Raw genomic sequence first — 19,132 nt, forward strand, 5'->3', positions numbered from 1 at the left:
GTTTGAATCCCCATCGACAGACCATTGAACCCTCGATCTCTGCTTCAGAAAGGAATCCTCAGCCTTTGCTAGTACATGCCAACGGTGATGCGCATCTCTCTCTAAATTAGTAGCAGTAGGCGATGGGTTATCAAGAGAGTTTGCTTGAGCAAGACAAAGATCCGTGAAAGCTTCTTCAACCCATTGCTCTAGATGAGAGAAGTGTTCTCTACTGAAGGTTTTAATAACTCCCTTAAGCTCTTTCAACTTTTTAGAAACTCTTAGCTGATTAGTACCATGAAAATCCAAAGAATTCCAACAGTTACCAAGGATCTCAACAAAATCCTCATGTTGATTCAGGTGAGCAAAAAATTTAAAGGGTCGTTTCTACTTTGGCCTGTGTTGGTCAAGGAATACACAGCATGGAGAGTGATCAGAAATACCCGGAACTCCAAAGACACCAATAGATTCCGGAAATTGCTGGAGCCAAGCTGAATTAGTGAGAATTCTATCCAGCTTTTTTGACACATGTCCATTGGACCAAGTGAAAGAGTTCCCACAGTAAGGAAGGTCAAAGAGAGAGCATTCGTCAATACACTCCTTGAAGTCCCTCATGCCCCGTGGGAAAGAGAATTGGTCAATCTTTGAGTGTTCTGAGGGATCTAATATCTCATTGAAATCACCATAAATAAGCCACGAGATGTTTACCAGCTGCGGAAATGAGGAGCAGGCTTCCAATTCTTTCCAAAGCGTGCGTCTCTCAATCCTGCAATTTGAACCATACGCACAGGAGATTGCAATTTCATTTCTCACATTTGGGAGCTTCACAAGACAAGTAGTCATTTGACGTGAGCTCGAGATGATTTTGACTTGAACAGATGGGTGCCAAACAACCCAAATTCTTTCGATATCCGAGTGATCGTAATTACTGTGAAAAGACCAACCCGGTAGAATAGAGTTTAAAATACCATCCGACTTAGGTAGCTGTACATGTGTCTCCACGAGACCACCAAAAATAGGTTTATTCTTCCGCATCCATTTCCTAAAACCCCTCCGTTTTACAGAATCATTTATTCCTCTTATATTCCAACAAAAAAGATCCATATATAAGAGGTAAAATTTAGAGGATTAGAGGGTCTCCTGCCCTAGCCTTTCCTTTTAACTGTTTCTTCATTCTTCGAGAAATGACTTCGATGTATTTATCATCTCCGTCACCCGGATCCTCATCGCCCGAAAAGTTACTACCATCAGAAACATGACCAGATGAGATGGAGTTTTTCGAGGAATAAGAGGTTAAATCTACGACAAGGCGACCTTCCACCAGATCATTAGTCTCGACAGCCAACGTCTGGGAATGAGGATTCACACGCTGAGCGTGGTGGCTGATAGGAGACACTGATCTTTGCCTGTTCTCCAAGTTCGAGCGATGTGGAAGTGAAGGAGGAGTAGTCCGTAGTAAAGGAGAATTAGCCCGAGCAGGAGTAGACCGCTCTGAGGGAATATCAGACCGTGCTGGAGGGACAGAAGAAGAGGCCGTCTCACCCTTGTTCTTATCTCCCGCTGGTCTGTAGACTTTCTTTGTCTGAGAGACAATTGGTAGAAGGCTTTTTATATGAGCCTTTCCTCTTGCCTTTTCACGGCTATATCTCGAGCAATCAACCATTAGGTGCTTGACAGAGTTGCAGAGAGTACATGTCTTAGGCGCATCCTTACAGCGGGAGATGGTATGACCGACTTTCTTGCAAAAGGAGCACAAAGACGGCATGAAGGGGCTAGAGACAGAGATGCGTCGAGTATCTCCGCTCTCAAACCGTGCATTGACAAAGTTTGGAAGAGGCTTTCGAGGATCAATAACAGTGTAAACCTTTGCCACTTCAATGTCGATAAGTTGCTCTGTTGACGGATGAAGGCAAACAGGGTGGCCCACTATTCCTGCAATTTCTTGCAAAGCATCTTGGTTGAAGAACTGAAGCGGAACTCTTCTAAGCTCGAGCCAAATCGGCACCATCTCGAGCTCAGGTTTAACCTGTTGAAGGCCTGGAGACCACTTGGCTACAAACATCGTTTGCCCATCGATCTGCCAGAAGTTCTGAGCAAGGATGCGTCTACGGGCATGAGGACAGGGTACACGGAAAAGGAAAGCTTGATTATCCATCTTCGATACTGTGATATCTCTACGGTGTTTACTCCAAATTCCGTTTACAATTGCATGAACGGCACCCCGGGCAGGGGCGTCGTTGTAGAACTGACCAAGAATAAAGCATTCCCAAGCTTTTTTGTTCTTTTCAACAACTGCATTTGGAATGGTAACGCACGGTTCACCAGAGTCGAGCAAGAACGGCTTCTCCTTCGGTTGAAGTTTTATAGAAGCTTCCTTCACAAAACCTTTCCAGAGTTCCGCAGGAGAAGAACCGTTGCTGGTCGGTCCATCCTGAGAGGGTTTCAAGTCAGTCCCCGTTTCCTTACCAGTGTTTGCATCAACAGTGGTGTCGGGAACTGTAGGTCTAGGTACAGCATTCGATTCTGTAGCTAGGTTTTCGAGATTGGGGTTTTCAATCTCCATGGCCAGATCCACTACAGTAGCAGTAGTCTGAGCATCTTTGACTGGAGGAAAGCCAGGATCGACCTTTCCAGTAGCGGAGTCGGAGCCAGCAGCGTGTGGTGAGACAGCGCGAGGCTTGGACGCGGAGGTGGAGCGAGAGGCGGAGCCGGGGTGAGTGGTTGAACGGTTTGGTGGCTTTCCTTTGGGTGGCTTCTTCTTTGCCATGGCCGCAGGGGGTGGCCGGCGCCGGACACGGCGACGGAGGAGGTGAAACGAAGTGGTTCTCAGTTTGGGAGATTTTCGCAAAGGCGCGTGAGGCGCGTTCTATTCTTTTATTTATCTTGGGAGGTGGATTATGCCATGGATGCTTCTTCTCTGCTTCATGCCAAAGTCCTTCTTGTTTCGTGTCCTCTTTTTCATCATAATATACCACCTCCTTCTTCTTCTTAGCAGGAGCATTGTTAGTGTCTTTCTCTGACGCCGACTTAGATTCGCCATTTTCAGATCTCTTGGACTCGGCCTACATGAACAAACAATAAAACCCCCAATAAAAATGTGTTTTATATTTATTTGGCTTCATCGATCAGCTCCTATGATTGGTGATATAAGGCTGACCTTAAGAGGCTGTTGACTGTTCTGATTGATCCAGCTACCAAATCCAGGGAATACACGCATTTTCTGTTCGAAAGTTTAGCCTAGCAGAACTGATTAGAGCAAAAGTAAATGACAATCTAAAGCTTGTGTATATTATATGGTTTCTGGAATAGTATATTCTCCATCTTGAGAGAATAGTGTACGTTAAGTTTTATGCATGGCAGCTCAACTCTCGTGAATTACATGACGTACAAGCGAGACCTTTTTGAGGAAAGAGGAGACCCATCAAAAAGCATGTTCCTTTTTAAGTACAGTCCTTGAATCAACAATACGTAATTTATTAGGGTTACTTTCTCAAGAGGCTTTACATACGGATGATAGCAGATTCACTAGATTTCATTTGATGACCATAGATGAATGTTGAACCACCGGGACCAGAGTATCCTTTACTAGGATCTTGTGCTTATAATAACCCATATACATTTTCAAGCATAAGTTATCATAACAGAGCATAGAGATGAACAGAGAGATTAAAGCAGAGATTTTCTAAACCTGACTTGACAGAGAAGTTAGGGTGTGGCAATTACTGTGAGTGAGCGTAGGCACGTCTCCTGTGCTCTCCCTCCTTTGATATTATTTATTGTGAATGTCACTCCTTCCCTGATTCCCGGGTTACCGCGCAATCTGACCCGAGTTTTCAAATGATATTTTTTAGATTCTTCGATCTGACCCGGGTCGAACTAAAGTAAGTGAAAGAAAAAGAATGATAATAAGTGTTTGAACCGAAATCGGTGATGTGCTAGGAAATGACAGATTTCCATGGTGAAATTAGGAGAAGCCTTCATGTTGAGCTTGAACTAGATAGATGGAAAATAAAAGAGGTTTAATGATTGTGTCTGGACCACTGAAAGGATGCTTACATAACATATTTTTTGGTAGGGATCAAGCCAATCGTAGTTCTACAACAATGGGACACGTGTGCCTAGAAAAAGGCATGTGATAAGGTGTTCTCTCTAGAGAGTGTTTTTTCTTTAGAAAATGAGAGAAGATGAAAAAGAATGAGAAAAATGATCCCTTTCAAAGAGAGGGTGTTTCCTTATTTTATAAACAAATGATGTCTAGCGTTTTTTCTAGTGACCTATATGCTGAATCCATTATCTTAGAAGCCTTGTTGAAGGGCAAAAGCCACCTCCAACAATAAAAACTCTGCAGGTCACCTAATATTTATTGACAAAGGCGTCTGTAACGGTGCCGTTACATATGGTTGGAAATGGAAGATTCGCTTCTGCAAGCTTGGTTTGCAAACCGGGAGTATACACTAGCAGAGTTTCGATTCTATTTTAGCGCTTAAATAAATTTTAGATCAAACTTGAGAAACAGTCACACAAGGTATAAAGAGATTTTTTGAAATGAATAATTTTAACATTATTTCAAAAAAAAAAAGTGACGGGTTTTAAATTTTGGAACATAAATGGACCAGACACATTTCAAAAGTCATTTAATAATTAAACCTGTAATGTTCATCTATTTGTATTAAGAATATATTAATTGTGTATGTTCATTGTACAAAAGTAGGATTTTCTTTCATGTCTTCACCTAGGTATGTTGCAGAATCCTTCGTTAGTGTCGGTCGATCGGTTTACATTGCCTAAGCAAATTTATAATCTATAACTTTTTTATATTTTTTTTATCTAAAACTATTAAACATATAATTTTTCTATTTTCCAAAAAACAAGAGTTTCTATTAACTTTGTTTTTTCTGTCCTATTGATTGTCGATTTTTTTTTAGTTATATAAACAAGCTATCACTAATTGTGTATGGCATACTATTATTGAAAGAAATTTTCAAATTTCAACATAATGTCCTGAAAGTATTATAACTGAAAATGACTAATAAATATTATTTTAACTATAGAAACTTCATCAATTATTTATTATAAACATGAATAAAAATATGAAACTAAAAAAGTCTCATTTGATTAGATGACTTTTTTTTTTAGATGTCTTAATCAACGGTTTGGTGGTTCTTCCAGCGGCCCAGCCATTCGTACACTTTTAGCCGTGTTCTGAAGCGCATAGAGCAGATTTTTGGAGGTTTTAACGGTGTTCCCACGGATGTACCAAGAAAATGGCGGTAGATTAAATGGAGGATATGGCTCAAAGTATTGATTTATTGTCAATTTTGACCCAATCTTTCCTTGGCCACCGCTACATTTTCTATATTCTTCTGGACTCTTTGGTAACCTCTTTTTGCACAAGCGTTCTTGATCTACATATACAGGCTCCACTTTATAGTTTCCCTCGAACACTTTCATCAACATTACTTTCTCTTTCTTATATTTTCCCTGTCAGTAAGATGAGTTAAGTACAAACACAAAGGTGTCTTGCTTCTTGTCAGAGATGCTTCTTACCGTAAGATCTTTTCTGTTTTCTTCCACAATTAGATGTAACGGGATACGTACAGAAGTCAGCGAAAAGAAGTCATAAACCACAGATCTCTCCACCTTGAAAACCTCCCTTGGACCATCCTCCATCAAAACCTTTTTTGATTTGGTTATCTTGATAATAAACAAAAACAATATCACAGTCTCATCTATTGCTATATATTGAATACCACATTGGAATCATATAATGATCAGAAAAGAAAACCATGAGGTCGCGCCACTTCTTCTCATCCAAAAACGAACTGCCGTGTGGATGAATCAACCATAAGTAGATTAATTCAGGCGGCGCTCCCAAGGTAATTTCTAAGTTCATATGGTAAACACCCTTCTTAGTTGTCACCTTCAAAGATCAAAAATATAAGAGACTTTAAGGATCTTGTTCTTGATTTTACCAAGCCAAACAAAAATTGGGTATTATATTTGTTTGCTGATTTTTTTTCTTACCTTGACCTTGGGAGGGGGATTTTGCCAAGGATGCTTCTCCTCTTCTTCATGCCAAAGTTTTTCTTGTCTAATCTTCTCCTTTTCATCATAATATTCTTTTTTCTTCTTCTTCTTGGCAGGAGCATTATTTTTAGTGTCTTTCTCTGACACCGACTTAGATTCGACATTTTCAGATCCCTTGGCCTCGGCCTACATCCACAAACAGAATAAATATGTGCTTATATATCTATTTGACTTCCTCAGGTCGTCTGATCGATGATATAAGCTGACCTTAAGAGGCTGTTGACTGTTCTTACTGATCCAGCTACCAAATCCAGGGAATACACCCATTTTCTATTCGAAAGTTTAGCCTACCAAAACTGATGAGAGCAAGAGTAAAATGTTGATTTTAAAGCTTGTGTATATATATTATGGTTTCTGTAATGTTAGTTAAAGTATATTCTGCATCTTTTTAGCAAAAAAAAAAAAAGAAAGAGTATATTCTGCATCTTGAGAGAATGTTGTACGTTAAGTTTTATGCATGGCGAAATAATGAAGTGGGCAGCTCATTTCTCGTGAATTACATGACGTACAAGCCAGAACTTTTTTGCATCCTTTGCTGCCACTGTTTAAAGTTTATTCCGTAAAACTTGTCAGGCTGAAGTCCGTTTATGTTGCTAGTGTTCAATCCAATTCATGCTATAAGCAAGAAGCGAATTTATTGAGTTAAAGATTGAAAGGATCGTGAAAATCCTGATTGAAAGAACCGTGAAAATCCTGATTGAAAAATCAAAAAACAAAAGCGATAAAAATAATATAAAGTATGAAAACATTTTAGAAATTGGTAAAGAAATAGACGAATTGGTGGAGTCGAGATTTGATATCTTTTTTTAACTTAATAAATAGCCATAATATGTGACAGGTTGTGTGCGATTTTTTAATCCCAAGATAAAGCCACGATGAGACTGTTCGCAACACCCCAAACAGAATATGTGAACTCTAAGCTAAAGATAACAATAAAAGAAAGAATATCCTGGAAATATTCATGTTTATATCGCGAGAGAGGGAATATATATTTCGATGATTATCTGGAATTTTTCCCAGAATTATCTTGATATACATCCAAACTTTTAGATTTATTGAAATGAATTAGACACAATCCGTAAGGATTTATCTAGGAAATTATACAAAACATTTAGTATGAATTTGCTCCAAAAAGACTCAAGACCCAATCCCAAGCCAGCAGTACGTGTGTAGTTTGCATAATGGTCTCTCTCCGTCTTTTTCTATAGTATCTTCACAAGCTATTGAATTTTGATAAAAGAGTGTCCTATTTATACTATAAGATTTTTCTTATCATAAAAAATGTGAAATTTTTTTTCTTGCATTTTATTTAAATGAAAGGTTTTTCATTTAAAACCCAAAAAATATTTGATCCACATTTCTTTTTATATTAACCTAAAATTTTACAAATCCCCAAAGCTTACAAAATTTTAGTTCTTTCTTCCTTGATTCCTGGGTTTGACACCGGAGTTTTCAAATGTTATTTTTTGGATTCTTCGAGATAACCCAACCCGACCCGGTAACGTCGAACTAAAGTAAATGGAACAAAAAGAATAGTAATAAGAACTGTGCAACTCTCCTAATGTTCATTGACAAAGGCGTCCGTAACCGTATTTCGATCATTAAATATGGTTCGAAGTAGAAGATTTGTGGGAGTAGACACGAGTAGAGTTTCGATTCTATTTCACTTTCAAATTTATTTAAATCAAACTTGAGAAATAGAGTCACACAAGTTGAGAAACAAAGTCACACAGGAACAGTCGCACAATTTGAGAAATGAGATCACACAAGTGTGTACCATCGGTCATAGGTTGGATTTCTCTCGGAACTAATTTATTATTTCTTGGCTAATTTTGAATCCAATTGATTAACATGGTTGGCTGTAAGAGATGATCGGTCCCTCTTTGACTTTAGTCTAAAAGTACTCCAAACTTAGATCATATGGTGTGATAGGTATCACTCTATAGTATAAAGTACGTTTTTCTGAAAGCTAACAAGATCAGTCGATAGAGCATTAAAAAAAAGTTGTAGAAAGTTTTCTTTTTAATGATAAACTAGGAGTTTTTCCGCGCCATGCGCAGAAATAATAAATCTAAAAGTATAATTTTGATTTAAAAAAATTCTTCAATTTTTATATTTTAAATTTATTAGTTAAAAAATAAAACTGCAATGTAACTATTTGTAGTTTTGTTAATTCAGGTTTACTTTAATTTTGTAGTATGATTTATTTAAATTTAAATAAAAATTATTTACATTTCATACAGATTTTATTCATATTACACTTTATTTAATTACTTTTATTTTAAATTTGTGTATTTTTAAATATATAAATTAGTTATAATAACTATATATACACACTAAATATAAATAACATATATAAGTTGATAAATATATAATTATAACTACACTTAGTTTATATATATATATATAATAAAATTTATGATTTCTAAGTTAATATATAAATTTATTAGCTATTACCATATTTCAAAAATCATATCAAAGTGAATATCTATAAATAAATATAAATTTGTATATAGAAAACAGTTATTATCATATTTGAGTAACCTTACCAAAGACAAAAATTTTAAAATAATTTTTTTTATATATCTTAACTATCGGGATGCCATATCATTTTCTTTATTGACATGTCATCATTGTTTTGTGAGAATGAAAGTGGTGATGACACATATCAAAATCACTTCTCAAATATAGTCCTTCTCGAATGCAGGGGGACCATGGGATTTAACATTTTTCAGAAAATATCTTTAACGGCCCTTTTAAAATTTTGGAATATTAATGGACCAGACACATTTTAAAAGTCGATTAATAATTAAGCCCGTAATTTTCATTCATGTGTTTACGAATATTTTATTTGTGGATGTTCATTGAACAAAACTAGTGTTTTTTTTTTGAAAAAAACAAAACTAGTGTTTTCCATGTTTGCTTTTTTCATGTCTTCACGTAGGTTTATTGCGTAGTTCGTTAGTGTCGATCTATCGGTTTACATTACCTAAGGGAATTTACAAACTATACCTTTTTATATATTTTTTCTAGAATTATTAAACATGTAACTTTTTTCAAATAATCCAATCTCATCAACGGTTATAAAGGACATTAAATTTAAAAAAATAAAATATATATTTTCTTGTATTTTGTTTTTCCACAGTTATTCAATAAACTTTAGTCAAATTTGAAATATTGTTGTATCAACTGATAACAAATCCAACACACTTAATCTTTCTGGCGACATGTTAGATTTTTTTTTTTTATCATCAACAATACAGACTCATATTGACTCTGTGAACCAAACCGAATGATCTCACTACAAGAAAACACAGTTTTAGCAAGGAAATTTAACGAGGAAAACTATTCCTCGTGAAATTACGATGACTTAACGATGAAATTGCGAGGAAATAAAGTTTCCTCGTAATGGCCTTGTAAAATACCGAGTAAAGCTTTTCCTCGTAAAATCGTCGTAAGTTGACGTGGTTTTTCCGAGAAAAATGTGTTTCGTCGCAAATTCGTCGTAATTTTAGCATGATTTTTACGAGGAAATAACTTACGAGGAAAGAACGAGAAATCCACCAACTTAACACGTTTTTTTTGCCACCAACCTAATTTTTCGTCGTAAATTCCTAGCAAAATTCAACTACCAGATTCGAAAATTTTCTATATATATGGAGGTTTGAACATAATTTTAAGCACACCAACAAGAAAAAAAACGTGAAAAAAATGTCGGGCTTGGGAAATATTTTCGAGTTGCGGAGGTGGATGTATATGCATAGAGATGCTAACGGGAGAGTGACGAAAGAATATCTTGCTGGGTTGGAGCGTTTTATGCATCAAGCAGATTCTACACCGCTCGCCCAAGAAAGCGGTAAAATATTCTGTCCTTGTAGGAAATGTAACAATTCAAAGTTGGCAAATCGTGAAAATGTTTGGAAGCATTTAGTAAATAGAGGTTTCACGCCAAATTATTATATCTGGTTTCAACATGGAGAAGGTTATAGTTATGATCAGAATGAAGCTAGTAGTAGTAATAGCAACTTTCAAGAAGAACCGGTTGATCATCAATTGCATAATGCACATAGTTACCATCAGGAGGATCAGCCGATGGTAGATTATGATAGGGTTCATGATATGGTAACTGATGCATTCGTAGCTCATGATGATGAAGATGAAGAACCTAACATAGATTCAAAAAAGTTTTATGAAATGTTAGATGCGGCAAATCAACCACTTTACAGTGGTTGTAGAGAAGGTCTCTCTAAATTGTCATTGGCTGCTAGAATGATGAATATTAAAACTGATCACAATCTACCTGAAAGTTGCATGAACGAATGGGCAGATTTATTTAAAGAGTATTTGCCGGAAGACAATGAGTCTGCTGATTCTTATTATGAGATTCAGAAACTGGTTTATAGTCTTGGGTTGCCTTCGGAGATGATAGATGTTTGCATCGACAACTGCATGATCTACTGGGGAGATGATGAGAAGTTGGAAGAATGTCGATTCTGCAAGAAACCACGATTCAAGCCGCAAGGAAGGGGACGTAATAGGGTACCGTACCAAAGGATGTGGTACCTACCAATTACAGATAGATTGAAAAGATTGTACCAATCGGAGCAGACTGCTGGAAAGATGAGGTGGCATGCCGAGCATACTCAGACGGATGGTGAGATGACTCATCCATCAGATGCAAGAGCCTGGAAACATTTTAACAAAGTACATCCGAATTTCGCTAGCAATAGCCGGAATGTGTACCTCGGATTATGCACAGATGGATTTAGTCCATTTGGAATGTCAGGGAGACAATATTCATTGTGGCCTGTCTTTCTTACGCCATACAACCTGCCACCGGAGATGTGCATGCAACGGGAGTTTTTATTCTTGACCATATTAATACCCGGTCCGAAGCATCCAAAAAGGTCACTTGATGTTTTCCTACAACCACTGATAAAAGAGTTGAAGGATTTGTGGTCAACAGGGGTGAGGACGTATGACTGCTCAACGAAGAAGAATTTTACGATGCGAGCTATGCTTTTGTGGACCATAAGTGACTTTCCTGCCTATGGGATGTTGTCTGGATGGACTACACATGGGAGATTAGCTTGTCCATATTGTAATGGAACGACAGATGCATTTCAACTGAAGAATGGTAGAAAGACAAGTTGGTTCGATTGTCACCGTCGATTTCTTCCAGTTGGCCATCCGTACCGAAGAAACAAGAATTTGTTTAGGCACAAAAAGGTTGTGAGAGACACTCCTCCTCCATATCTAACTGGAGAACAAATTGAAGCGCAAATCGACTACTACGGAGCTAACGAAACAGTTCGCTGGGGTGGTAATTGGCATGTCCCTCGTAATATGCCTGATTCTTACGGTGTTCATCACAACTGGCACAAGAAGAGTATATTTTGGGAGTTACCATATTGGAAGGATCTTCTTCTGCGCCACAACCTTGATGTGATGCATATAGAGAAGAATTTCTTTGAGAACATCATGAATACAATATTGAATGTCCCAGGGAAGACAAAAGACAACATAAAATCGAGGTTGGACTTGCCGGATATTTGCTCAAGAAGTGAGTTACATATAAAAAGCAATGGCCAAGTTCCCGTTCCAATTTTTAGATTGTCTTCAGAAAAAAAGTCGGTTTTGTTCAATTGGGTGGCATCAGAAGTGAAGTTCCCTGATGGGTATGTTTCAAATCTTTCAAGATGTGTTGAAAAGGGTCAAAAGTTCTCCGGGATGAAGAGTCATGATTGTCATGTCTTTATGCAACGACTTCTGCCATTTGCATTTGCGGAGCTACTTCCAACAAACGTACATGAAGCACTTGCAGGTAGTTTACAATAGGACAATAATATTAAATTGGTTTAGTTTACAATAATAGTATTTGACTAACAATGTGTTTAATTGTTTTTGGAATAGGCATTGGAGCATTTTTCAGGGATTTGAGCACACGCACTCTTAAAGAAGAAGTCGTAGAACAGCTTCAGGAGAACATTCCTATCTTATTGTGCAACTTGGAGAAGATATTTCCTCCAGGCTTTTTTGACGTGATGGAGCATCTAGCTATCCACCTCCCATATGAGGCATTGCTTCGTGGACCGGTACATTACGGATGGATGTATCAGTACGAGCGAGCCATGAAATATTTGAAGGGAAAAGCAAAGAACCTCGCCAAAGTTGAAGGTTCTATAATTGCTGGAAGTTTGACAGAAGAAGTTTCTCACTTCACATCGTACTACTTTGCGTCAAAAGTACGTACCCGAAGAAGAGCTCCAAGAAGATATGATGATGGTGGCGTTGCGCCCACATATGCAGTTGTTGGTGTTCCAGAAATCTTTAGCCAGATTGGACGACTTGGTGGGAAATCAAAACAGGTTTGGTGGTCGAGTGAAGAAGACGCTCATAGTGCACACACCTATATTCTACTCAATTGCGAGGATCCATTGATGCGTTATTTTGAAAGGTAACTTAAATTGAGTATACATTATATAATTGAGAGAGATTAATTCATGTAAAATGTGAATTTACAGCATGTTTGTTTCACAAGTCAAAGAAACATTTCCTGGTATATCCACAAGTGACGTAGACAAAAGAAAAGATCAACACTTTGTTAAGTGGTTGAAGAATCAGGTATTAATCAAATACTTTTAAAATTTTCATACATGAATGATTTGTATTTCAACGTTCTTTTTATTTTTAAATAGGTTGATTATGACGACGATGCAGATTATCCTAAGTGGTTACACGAAGTAATTCAATCTCCACTTGTAAAGGTCACCACATCACAGATGTATTTCACACGAGGCTATACTTTTCACACATATGAGTATGGTAAACAGCGGGCAACCAGTAACTATGGAATTTGTGTGAAAGGAGAAACAGATTTCTACGGAATCTTGACGGAGATTATTGAAGTCGAATTCCCAGGGATATTGAAGCTAAAATGCGTCCTCTTCAAGTGTGAATGGTTCGACCCCGTCGTCAATAGAGGTGTTCGGTTGAACAAATTCGGTGTAGTAGATGTCAACGGTGGCCGGAGGTACAACAAATTCGAGCCCTTCATCTTAGCTTCACAAGCAGACCAAGTTAGCTTCCTTCCATACCCACGGATGAGAGAGTCGGGTATAAATTGGTTAGCCGTGATCAAAGTTACACCTCGAGGACGAATCATCGTAGGAGAAGAACCACCATTGCAAGAAGAACAAATAAATGAAGTTCATGAACCTGAACAAGAAATTGATGACATCCTTCTCATTGATCCGCATAATCACGAGTATGAAGATCTTACCGAAGATCCCACGGAGGAAGCTGTTGAAGACGAGTTTCATGTAAATGATGATGTTTCAAGTGATGACGAGAATGTCGATGAATCCGATTAATGTATTTCATATTTGTATGAGTTTGATTTATTATATATAATTAAAGATAATGGGAGTTTATTTATAAATAAGATATCGACATTAATTATAAGTAAAGGAATTGTGTTTTTATAATTTTCGGTTTGGATTAGAATGAATTGCTTGAGGTTAAAGGATAGAAGTGTTTGATATATGAAGTAGAAGATAAAGAAGATGTGGTTTGGGATTTGGGGTTTCGTTTTAGGGGTTTAGAGACAGTCGTCGTACTTTCCACGTTATCTCACGGGAATTTTACGACGATTTATAATACATTACCTCGCATATTCCACGGTAACAGTAAACGTCGTAAGAGCCTCGTTAACTTACGTGGACTAAGAGACGATTTATAATTAAAAAAGCGGACCTCGCTTATTCCACGTAAGACCAAAACGTCGTAAGAGCCTCGTTAACTTACGTGGAATGAGCGAGGTTAGCTTTTTTATTTTACTTTTCGTCGTTAATTCGTCGGTAAATATAAACCCTAAACTAAAATGAAACCCAAATCCCTAAACCCCAAATGTGCAAACCCTAAAACTCCCCATCCTACTTCATATAAACTAAAAAAAAATTAATTTTCAATTTTATATAAACTAAAAAAAAAAAAGAAGAAAGATATTGGAAACACATATGACGAGATACGTAAGTGTAGCCCACATAAATCTACATCATTTGTATTCAAATATCTTCTTCTCTTTTTTTTTGTTTTTAAACCTTTCATATATGATTTGTAGCGTGTGTTTGATTTGTTGTGTGATATGTCAAATTCAAAATTTGTAAAATTGTTTTCCAACGTATTAAACCTTTCAAATTCAAAAAAATATATATATTGAAGTTAAAGGGTTAGAAATATATGAAGTATAAGATAAGAAATATAAGAAAGATAGGGTTTGAGGTTTGGAGATAAGAAAGATAGGGTTTGAGGTTTGGGGTTTAAGATTTTAGGGGTTAGCAAAAAAAGCCTCACTATTTGCACGTAAAATCGATGATAAAAACAAAAATCGTCGCAAGAACGACGTTAAATAAAACACGGGCCTCTGTATATCCTCGTTAATTTGCTTGGGTCTTGCGACGAAATGAAAGACGGGCCCATGTAAAATCGATGATAAAACAAAAATCATCGCAAGAACGACGTTAAATAAAAGATGGGCCTCTGTCTTTCCTCGTTATTTTGCGACGAATTTTCGACGAACACTAATCCTATATATAGGCGAAACCGCAGCCCTCTTCATTTCCTCTCTAATTCCTCTCTACAGCCTCTCCATTTCCTCTCAACATGGTAACTCTCTTTCCTCTCTAAGTAGTTTAGGGAATTTAGATTAGGTGGTTAGTTTAGGGAATTTAGTTTACGAAATTAGTTTACAAAATTTAGGTTTCCTCATTTTATTAATTACGTAGTTAATACTGTTCATAATTTTTTATTTACTCTTGACTTTAATTTAGAAATTTAAATTTTGCAGACTATTCGTAGACACCAGCGTAGTGCTCACTACTCGCAGATGTTCGGTCCACCGGGTAGTCGGTTAGACCCGCCTTCACTTCCCGGTTCTTCTTCAGCTACCGGTTCTTCGGGTCAGCAGGAGACCGTCCCCGAGACTCAATCTTCTCAGAGAGTCTCGCCTTCTTCTACGGCATCGCCATCAGTTCCTCATGTGCCTCCTCCGGTAGCTCCTCCTCCGATGCCAGCTCCTCATGTGCCTCCTCAGATGCCCGCCCATCAGGTTCATGCTGATTTGATGGTGCCAGCGAGTTGTCCTTACTCTCAGTACACTGTTGAGGACATTCTCGGTTTGCCAGGCAGAGAAGGCTTACCGATCATAGACCCCGACCGACCTGAAGGAACACTTTGGTATGTATGTTACATTTATTTTTTAAAATTCATTTGTGACTTTAATAAATATTTAAAACTTTGAATTTGTTTTTTTTTTCCAGGTTTGGGGTTGATAACTGCCTTGCAACAGAAGTAACCGAGACGATTAAAGGTTACTTCTCCATGGCACATCCCAACTGGAAATCCACTCCGATCTACATCAGAAGGACGTGGTTCAAGATTTACGCTGTAAGTTTTTACAATTTATTCCTGATTTATATTTTTTTAAATTTTATTTTTCTAAACTAATTATTAATATTTTTTTTTTTGCAGCAAAAATTTAATTGGTCCATGGGGGTCACTGAGAAGGTGCGGAAAGAGTTTATCGACAAGGCGAAGAAACGTTTGTTGGACACGGTCTCCAACTGGAAGGGTGACTGGATCGTGAAGGGCTATGAGCGGGGCAAACCCACAACCATCACCACGGACGTGTGGGATGGCCTCATCCGTTACTGGAGGGATCCTGATGCCATGAGAGTCGCCCAGTCTTGCTCCGCCTCCCGTAACTCGGTAGATGAGCACGGCCACAGGGCGATGCAACATAGTACGGGCCAAAAGCCACACGCCCGCGTCCGTTTGGAAATGGTACGTAATTTAAATATTTAACTTTTTGATTTTTAATATATATATATATATATATAATAAAAACTTTCTTAACTATTTTTAGGCCAAGGAGTTGGGACGTTTACCGACTCTTATGGAACTTTTCGATCGGACCCACAAGAACAAGGCGGGCGCATTTGTAGATGAGAAGTCTGAGAAGATCTACAATGATGTGGCAGCTCGTATTGACGAGCGTGAGACCCAGCTGGCGCAGGAGTCCGCCGACGGATCACCCGTCGTCTTATCCACAATAGAAGTGGATAGAATTTACGAGGAGGTAAATTTTATATAAATTTTTTATTAATTCCATTTTACTTTAAAATTTAAATTTTAATATATATTTTATTGTTTTTTAAGGTCGCTCCCAAGAAAAAGGGACGTGTGTTGGGGATTGGTTCCGTCAACGATGTTCCGAGAGCGACTTCCTCTTATGGCCAGAGACGGGATGATGAAGTCTCTCAGCTGCGCGACGTGTTGGAGACGACACAACATCAGCTGTCGTCGACACAAAACGAGTTGGCCTCGACAAAATCGTCGTTCACAGCTCGTATGACTGGTCTCGAGAACTTCTTGGACGTCATAGCGGCCACAAATCCGGAATGGGAGGCCATGTTCAGGACCATGAGACAACAAAACCCCATTCCAGGCGAGACATCCGTGCAAGTCAACGAGGAAGATCTCTCGAGAAGGAGCGAGGAATTCTACGACGCGGCAATGCAGCATTAGTTTTTTTTTTGTTATTGTATTTTAAAATTCAAAACTTATTTATATATTATATAATTTCATTTTAATTCGGCCAAAAAAAAATTTTCTATTCAATTTAATTTCAATTAAAATTTTATTAATAAATTAAATAAATAAAATTTTTATTTATAAATTCAGTAAATAGAAAACAAAGTAATTGCGTCGCTAATTCCCAATGTATTAACGAGAAAAATTAACGATGAAATATCGAGGAACAATTAACGAGGATTTTACGTGGATTTAGTTACGATTCTATTACGACGAATTGTTTTCGTGTTCCTTACGTTTTTATTACGACGAATTTATTTAGAGGTTTTTGCGGGTTTTTTACGACGAATCATTTACGAGTTTCTTACGAGGAAGCACAATGACCGCGTTACGTGGAAACCCCACGTGGTCTTTACGACGAAAACTTAATTCTTCTTTACGAGGAAAATATAACCTCGCTAATTGACGAGGAAGTGGCGACGAATCTTCTCTTACGACAATCATATAACGACGAAACGCCTTTCATCGCCATTTCCTCGTAAGCCTTCTTTTCCGAGGAAATAACGACGATTTTGGCCGTCGTTAAATTTGTGTTTTCTTGTAGTGTCTGTATGAATGTGAACGACGAAAGACGGCTGTTTTCTAGCACTGCGTGCTACACTATCCGCCTTTGAATTTTGCGTCCGTGGTATAGATGATCTCTGATCGGGTGAAACTCTCTTTCAGGGTCTTGATATCTTCCAAATAAGTTACAAAAGCTGGTCATTCTTCTGATTCTGAAACCATTTTCACCAATTGAGAACAATCCGTTGTAAACGTAACCTGAAATTGACGTAAGTTCCTCATGCATTCCATTGCCCATAAAAGTGCTTCCATATCCGCATGAAGAGGCGAAAGACTAGCCCTTACATTCCTCGCCCCCAGTAATCCATCGAAACCTTCCAAAGTACTAAGCCAACCTTGTCCTGAAAACCTAGCACCCTCCTTCCACGAGCCATCCGTAAAACACCATCTTCCTGGGATCGACGGCAATACCGTGTCTATTCTTGGTGTTGGCGTCCTCTGGTCATTTACTACTTGTGCCTCAGACCATAATGTTGATTATGTTTCCGCCAATTTAATCGTATCCATAGGATCTATATTCAAGTTGCTGAAAACTTTATTATTCCTACATTTCCAAATATACCATAGAATCCATGCAAACTGGTGATCCTCCATCTGTGAATATGGAACTTGTTGGAAAATAGACTGGGTTTGATGGTATCTTCGAAAGAGCTCAAACCTGGAGAGCTGGAGGACATTCAAAAAATACATGATTTATCGATTCCTCAGGAGCTCCACATCGGGTACAACAAATATCCCATTGAATCCCCCTTGCCTGTAAATTCTTCTGAACTGCTATGCATCCTGTCACTAATTTCCATAGAAAATGTTTTAGCTTTGGTGGGCACCATATTTTTCAGCAGTAAGCCTTCAAAACATCAACTGTGGGACCAATCAGTAATGGAGGTATTTCTTTGTCTCGATAAATCCGTTCTACATGATATCCTGATTTAACCGTATATTTTCCATTTTTTGTAAAGTGCCATCCATCTCTATCCACCCTCTGATTCCTACTTAGTGGAATACTTTCTATATTCGCATCGTGAGGATCCACCAAAGCCCGAATTACCTCTAAATTCCAAGTACGTAAGGTAGAGTCAATGAGGGACTCTACTGTTAGATGGGGGTATAGATTGTGTTGATTTTTATTAGCTGGTCTCGGGCGAGTAGTTGGGAGCCAAAGGTCATTCCATACCGATATAGAAAATCCTGATCCCACCCTTTTGATTAGTCCTTCGCTAACCAGATATCTAGCAGAAACAATACTCTGCCAGCCATATGACGGAGAATATGAGCGAATCGGTTCCAATGGTGAAGCATTCATATAATACCGACCTTTGAAGACTCGAGAAAATAAAGTATTTGGCTTCTCTATCAGACGCCATAATTGTTTACCAAGCATCGCTGTGTTGAAATCAGTGATAAAACCTAAGCCACATTCCTCCTTATCTACACATACCTTGTCCCATGATTTCCAGTGCATCCCTCTTGTGCTTCCCCCTGGGCTCCATCAAAATTGTGGTACCGCACTTGTCAGTTTTTTCACCGTTGCTTTAGGTAATCGATAACAGGACATCGAATGATTTGGTAATGCCGTGATCACCGACTTAATAATCACTTCCTTTCCCCCTTTTGTAAAAAACTTGAAAGTCCACTCATTTACTCTATTATATAAACGATACTGAACAAAACTAAAAACTTGAATCTTTGATCCCCCAAATTTTTTGGAAGACCAAGATATGATCATATTCCTCCAAGATTCTGAATACCCAAAATATCTATTAATTCCTATCTGACAGGTTCTTCAATCTTATATCCAAATTGAATGGAAGATTTATCAAAATTTATTAGCTGGCCCGATACTGCCTCA

General features: G+C 37.9%; 1 protein-coding gene across 2 annotated transcripts; it reads right to left on the minus strand.

The window, feature by feature from the left end:
• Positions 1 to 915: 915 nt before the first annotated feature.
• Positions 916 to 6,466, minus strand: BNACNNG35460D. Of its 2 annotated transcripts, XM_013853883.3 has the most exons (6): positions 6,274 to 6,466; positions 6,004 to 6,192; positions 5,765 to 5,899; positions 5,527 to 5,673; positions 3,137 to 5,460; positions 2,863 to 3,041 (listed from the first exon to the last, which is right to left on the minus strand). In XM_013853883.3, the coding sequence occupies exons 1-5, from the start codon at positions 6,331 to 6,333 to the stop codon at positions 5,125 to 5,127; spliced, it is 867 nt and encodes a 288-aa protein (XP_013709337.1). In that variant the 5' UTR covers positions 6,334 to 6,466; the 3' UTR covers positions 2,863 to 3,041; positions 3,137 to 5,124. The 2 variants fall into 2 exon arrangements, with proteins under 2 accessions (XP_048622514.1, XP_013709337.1); XM_048766557.1 differs by lacking the exons at positions 5,527 to 5,673; positions 5,765 to 5,899; positions 6,004 to 6,192; positions 6,274 to 6,466 and having other exon boundaries at positions 916 to 3,041; positions 3,137 to 5,118.
• Between the last annotated feature and the right edge of the window lie 12,666 nt (positions 6,467 to 19,132).

This window comes from Brassica napus, chromosome C8, assembly GCF_020379485.1.
Source record: "Brassica napus cultivar Da-Ae chromosome C8, Da-Ae, whole genome shotgun sequence".
Classification (NCBI taxonomy): domain Eukaryota; kingdom Viridiplantae; phylum Streptophyta; class Magnoliopsida; order Brassicales; family Brassicaceae; genus Brassica; species Brassica napus.

What these genes read in the sequence shown, in the direction of transcription:
- BNACNNG35460D (XM_048766557.1), bottom strand. Translation starts at nt 2,746, where the DNA reads ATGGCAAAGAAGAAGCCACCCAAAGGAAAGCCACCAAACCGTTCAACC.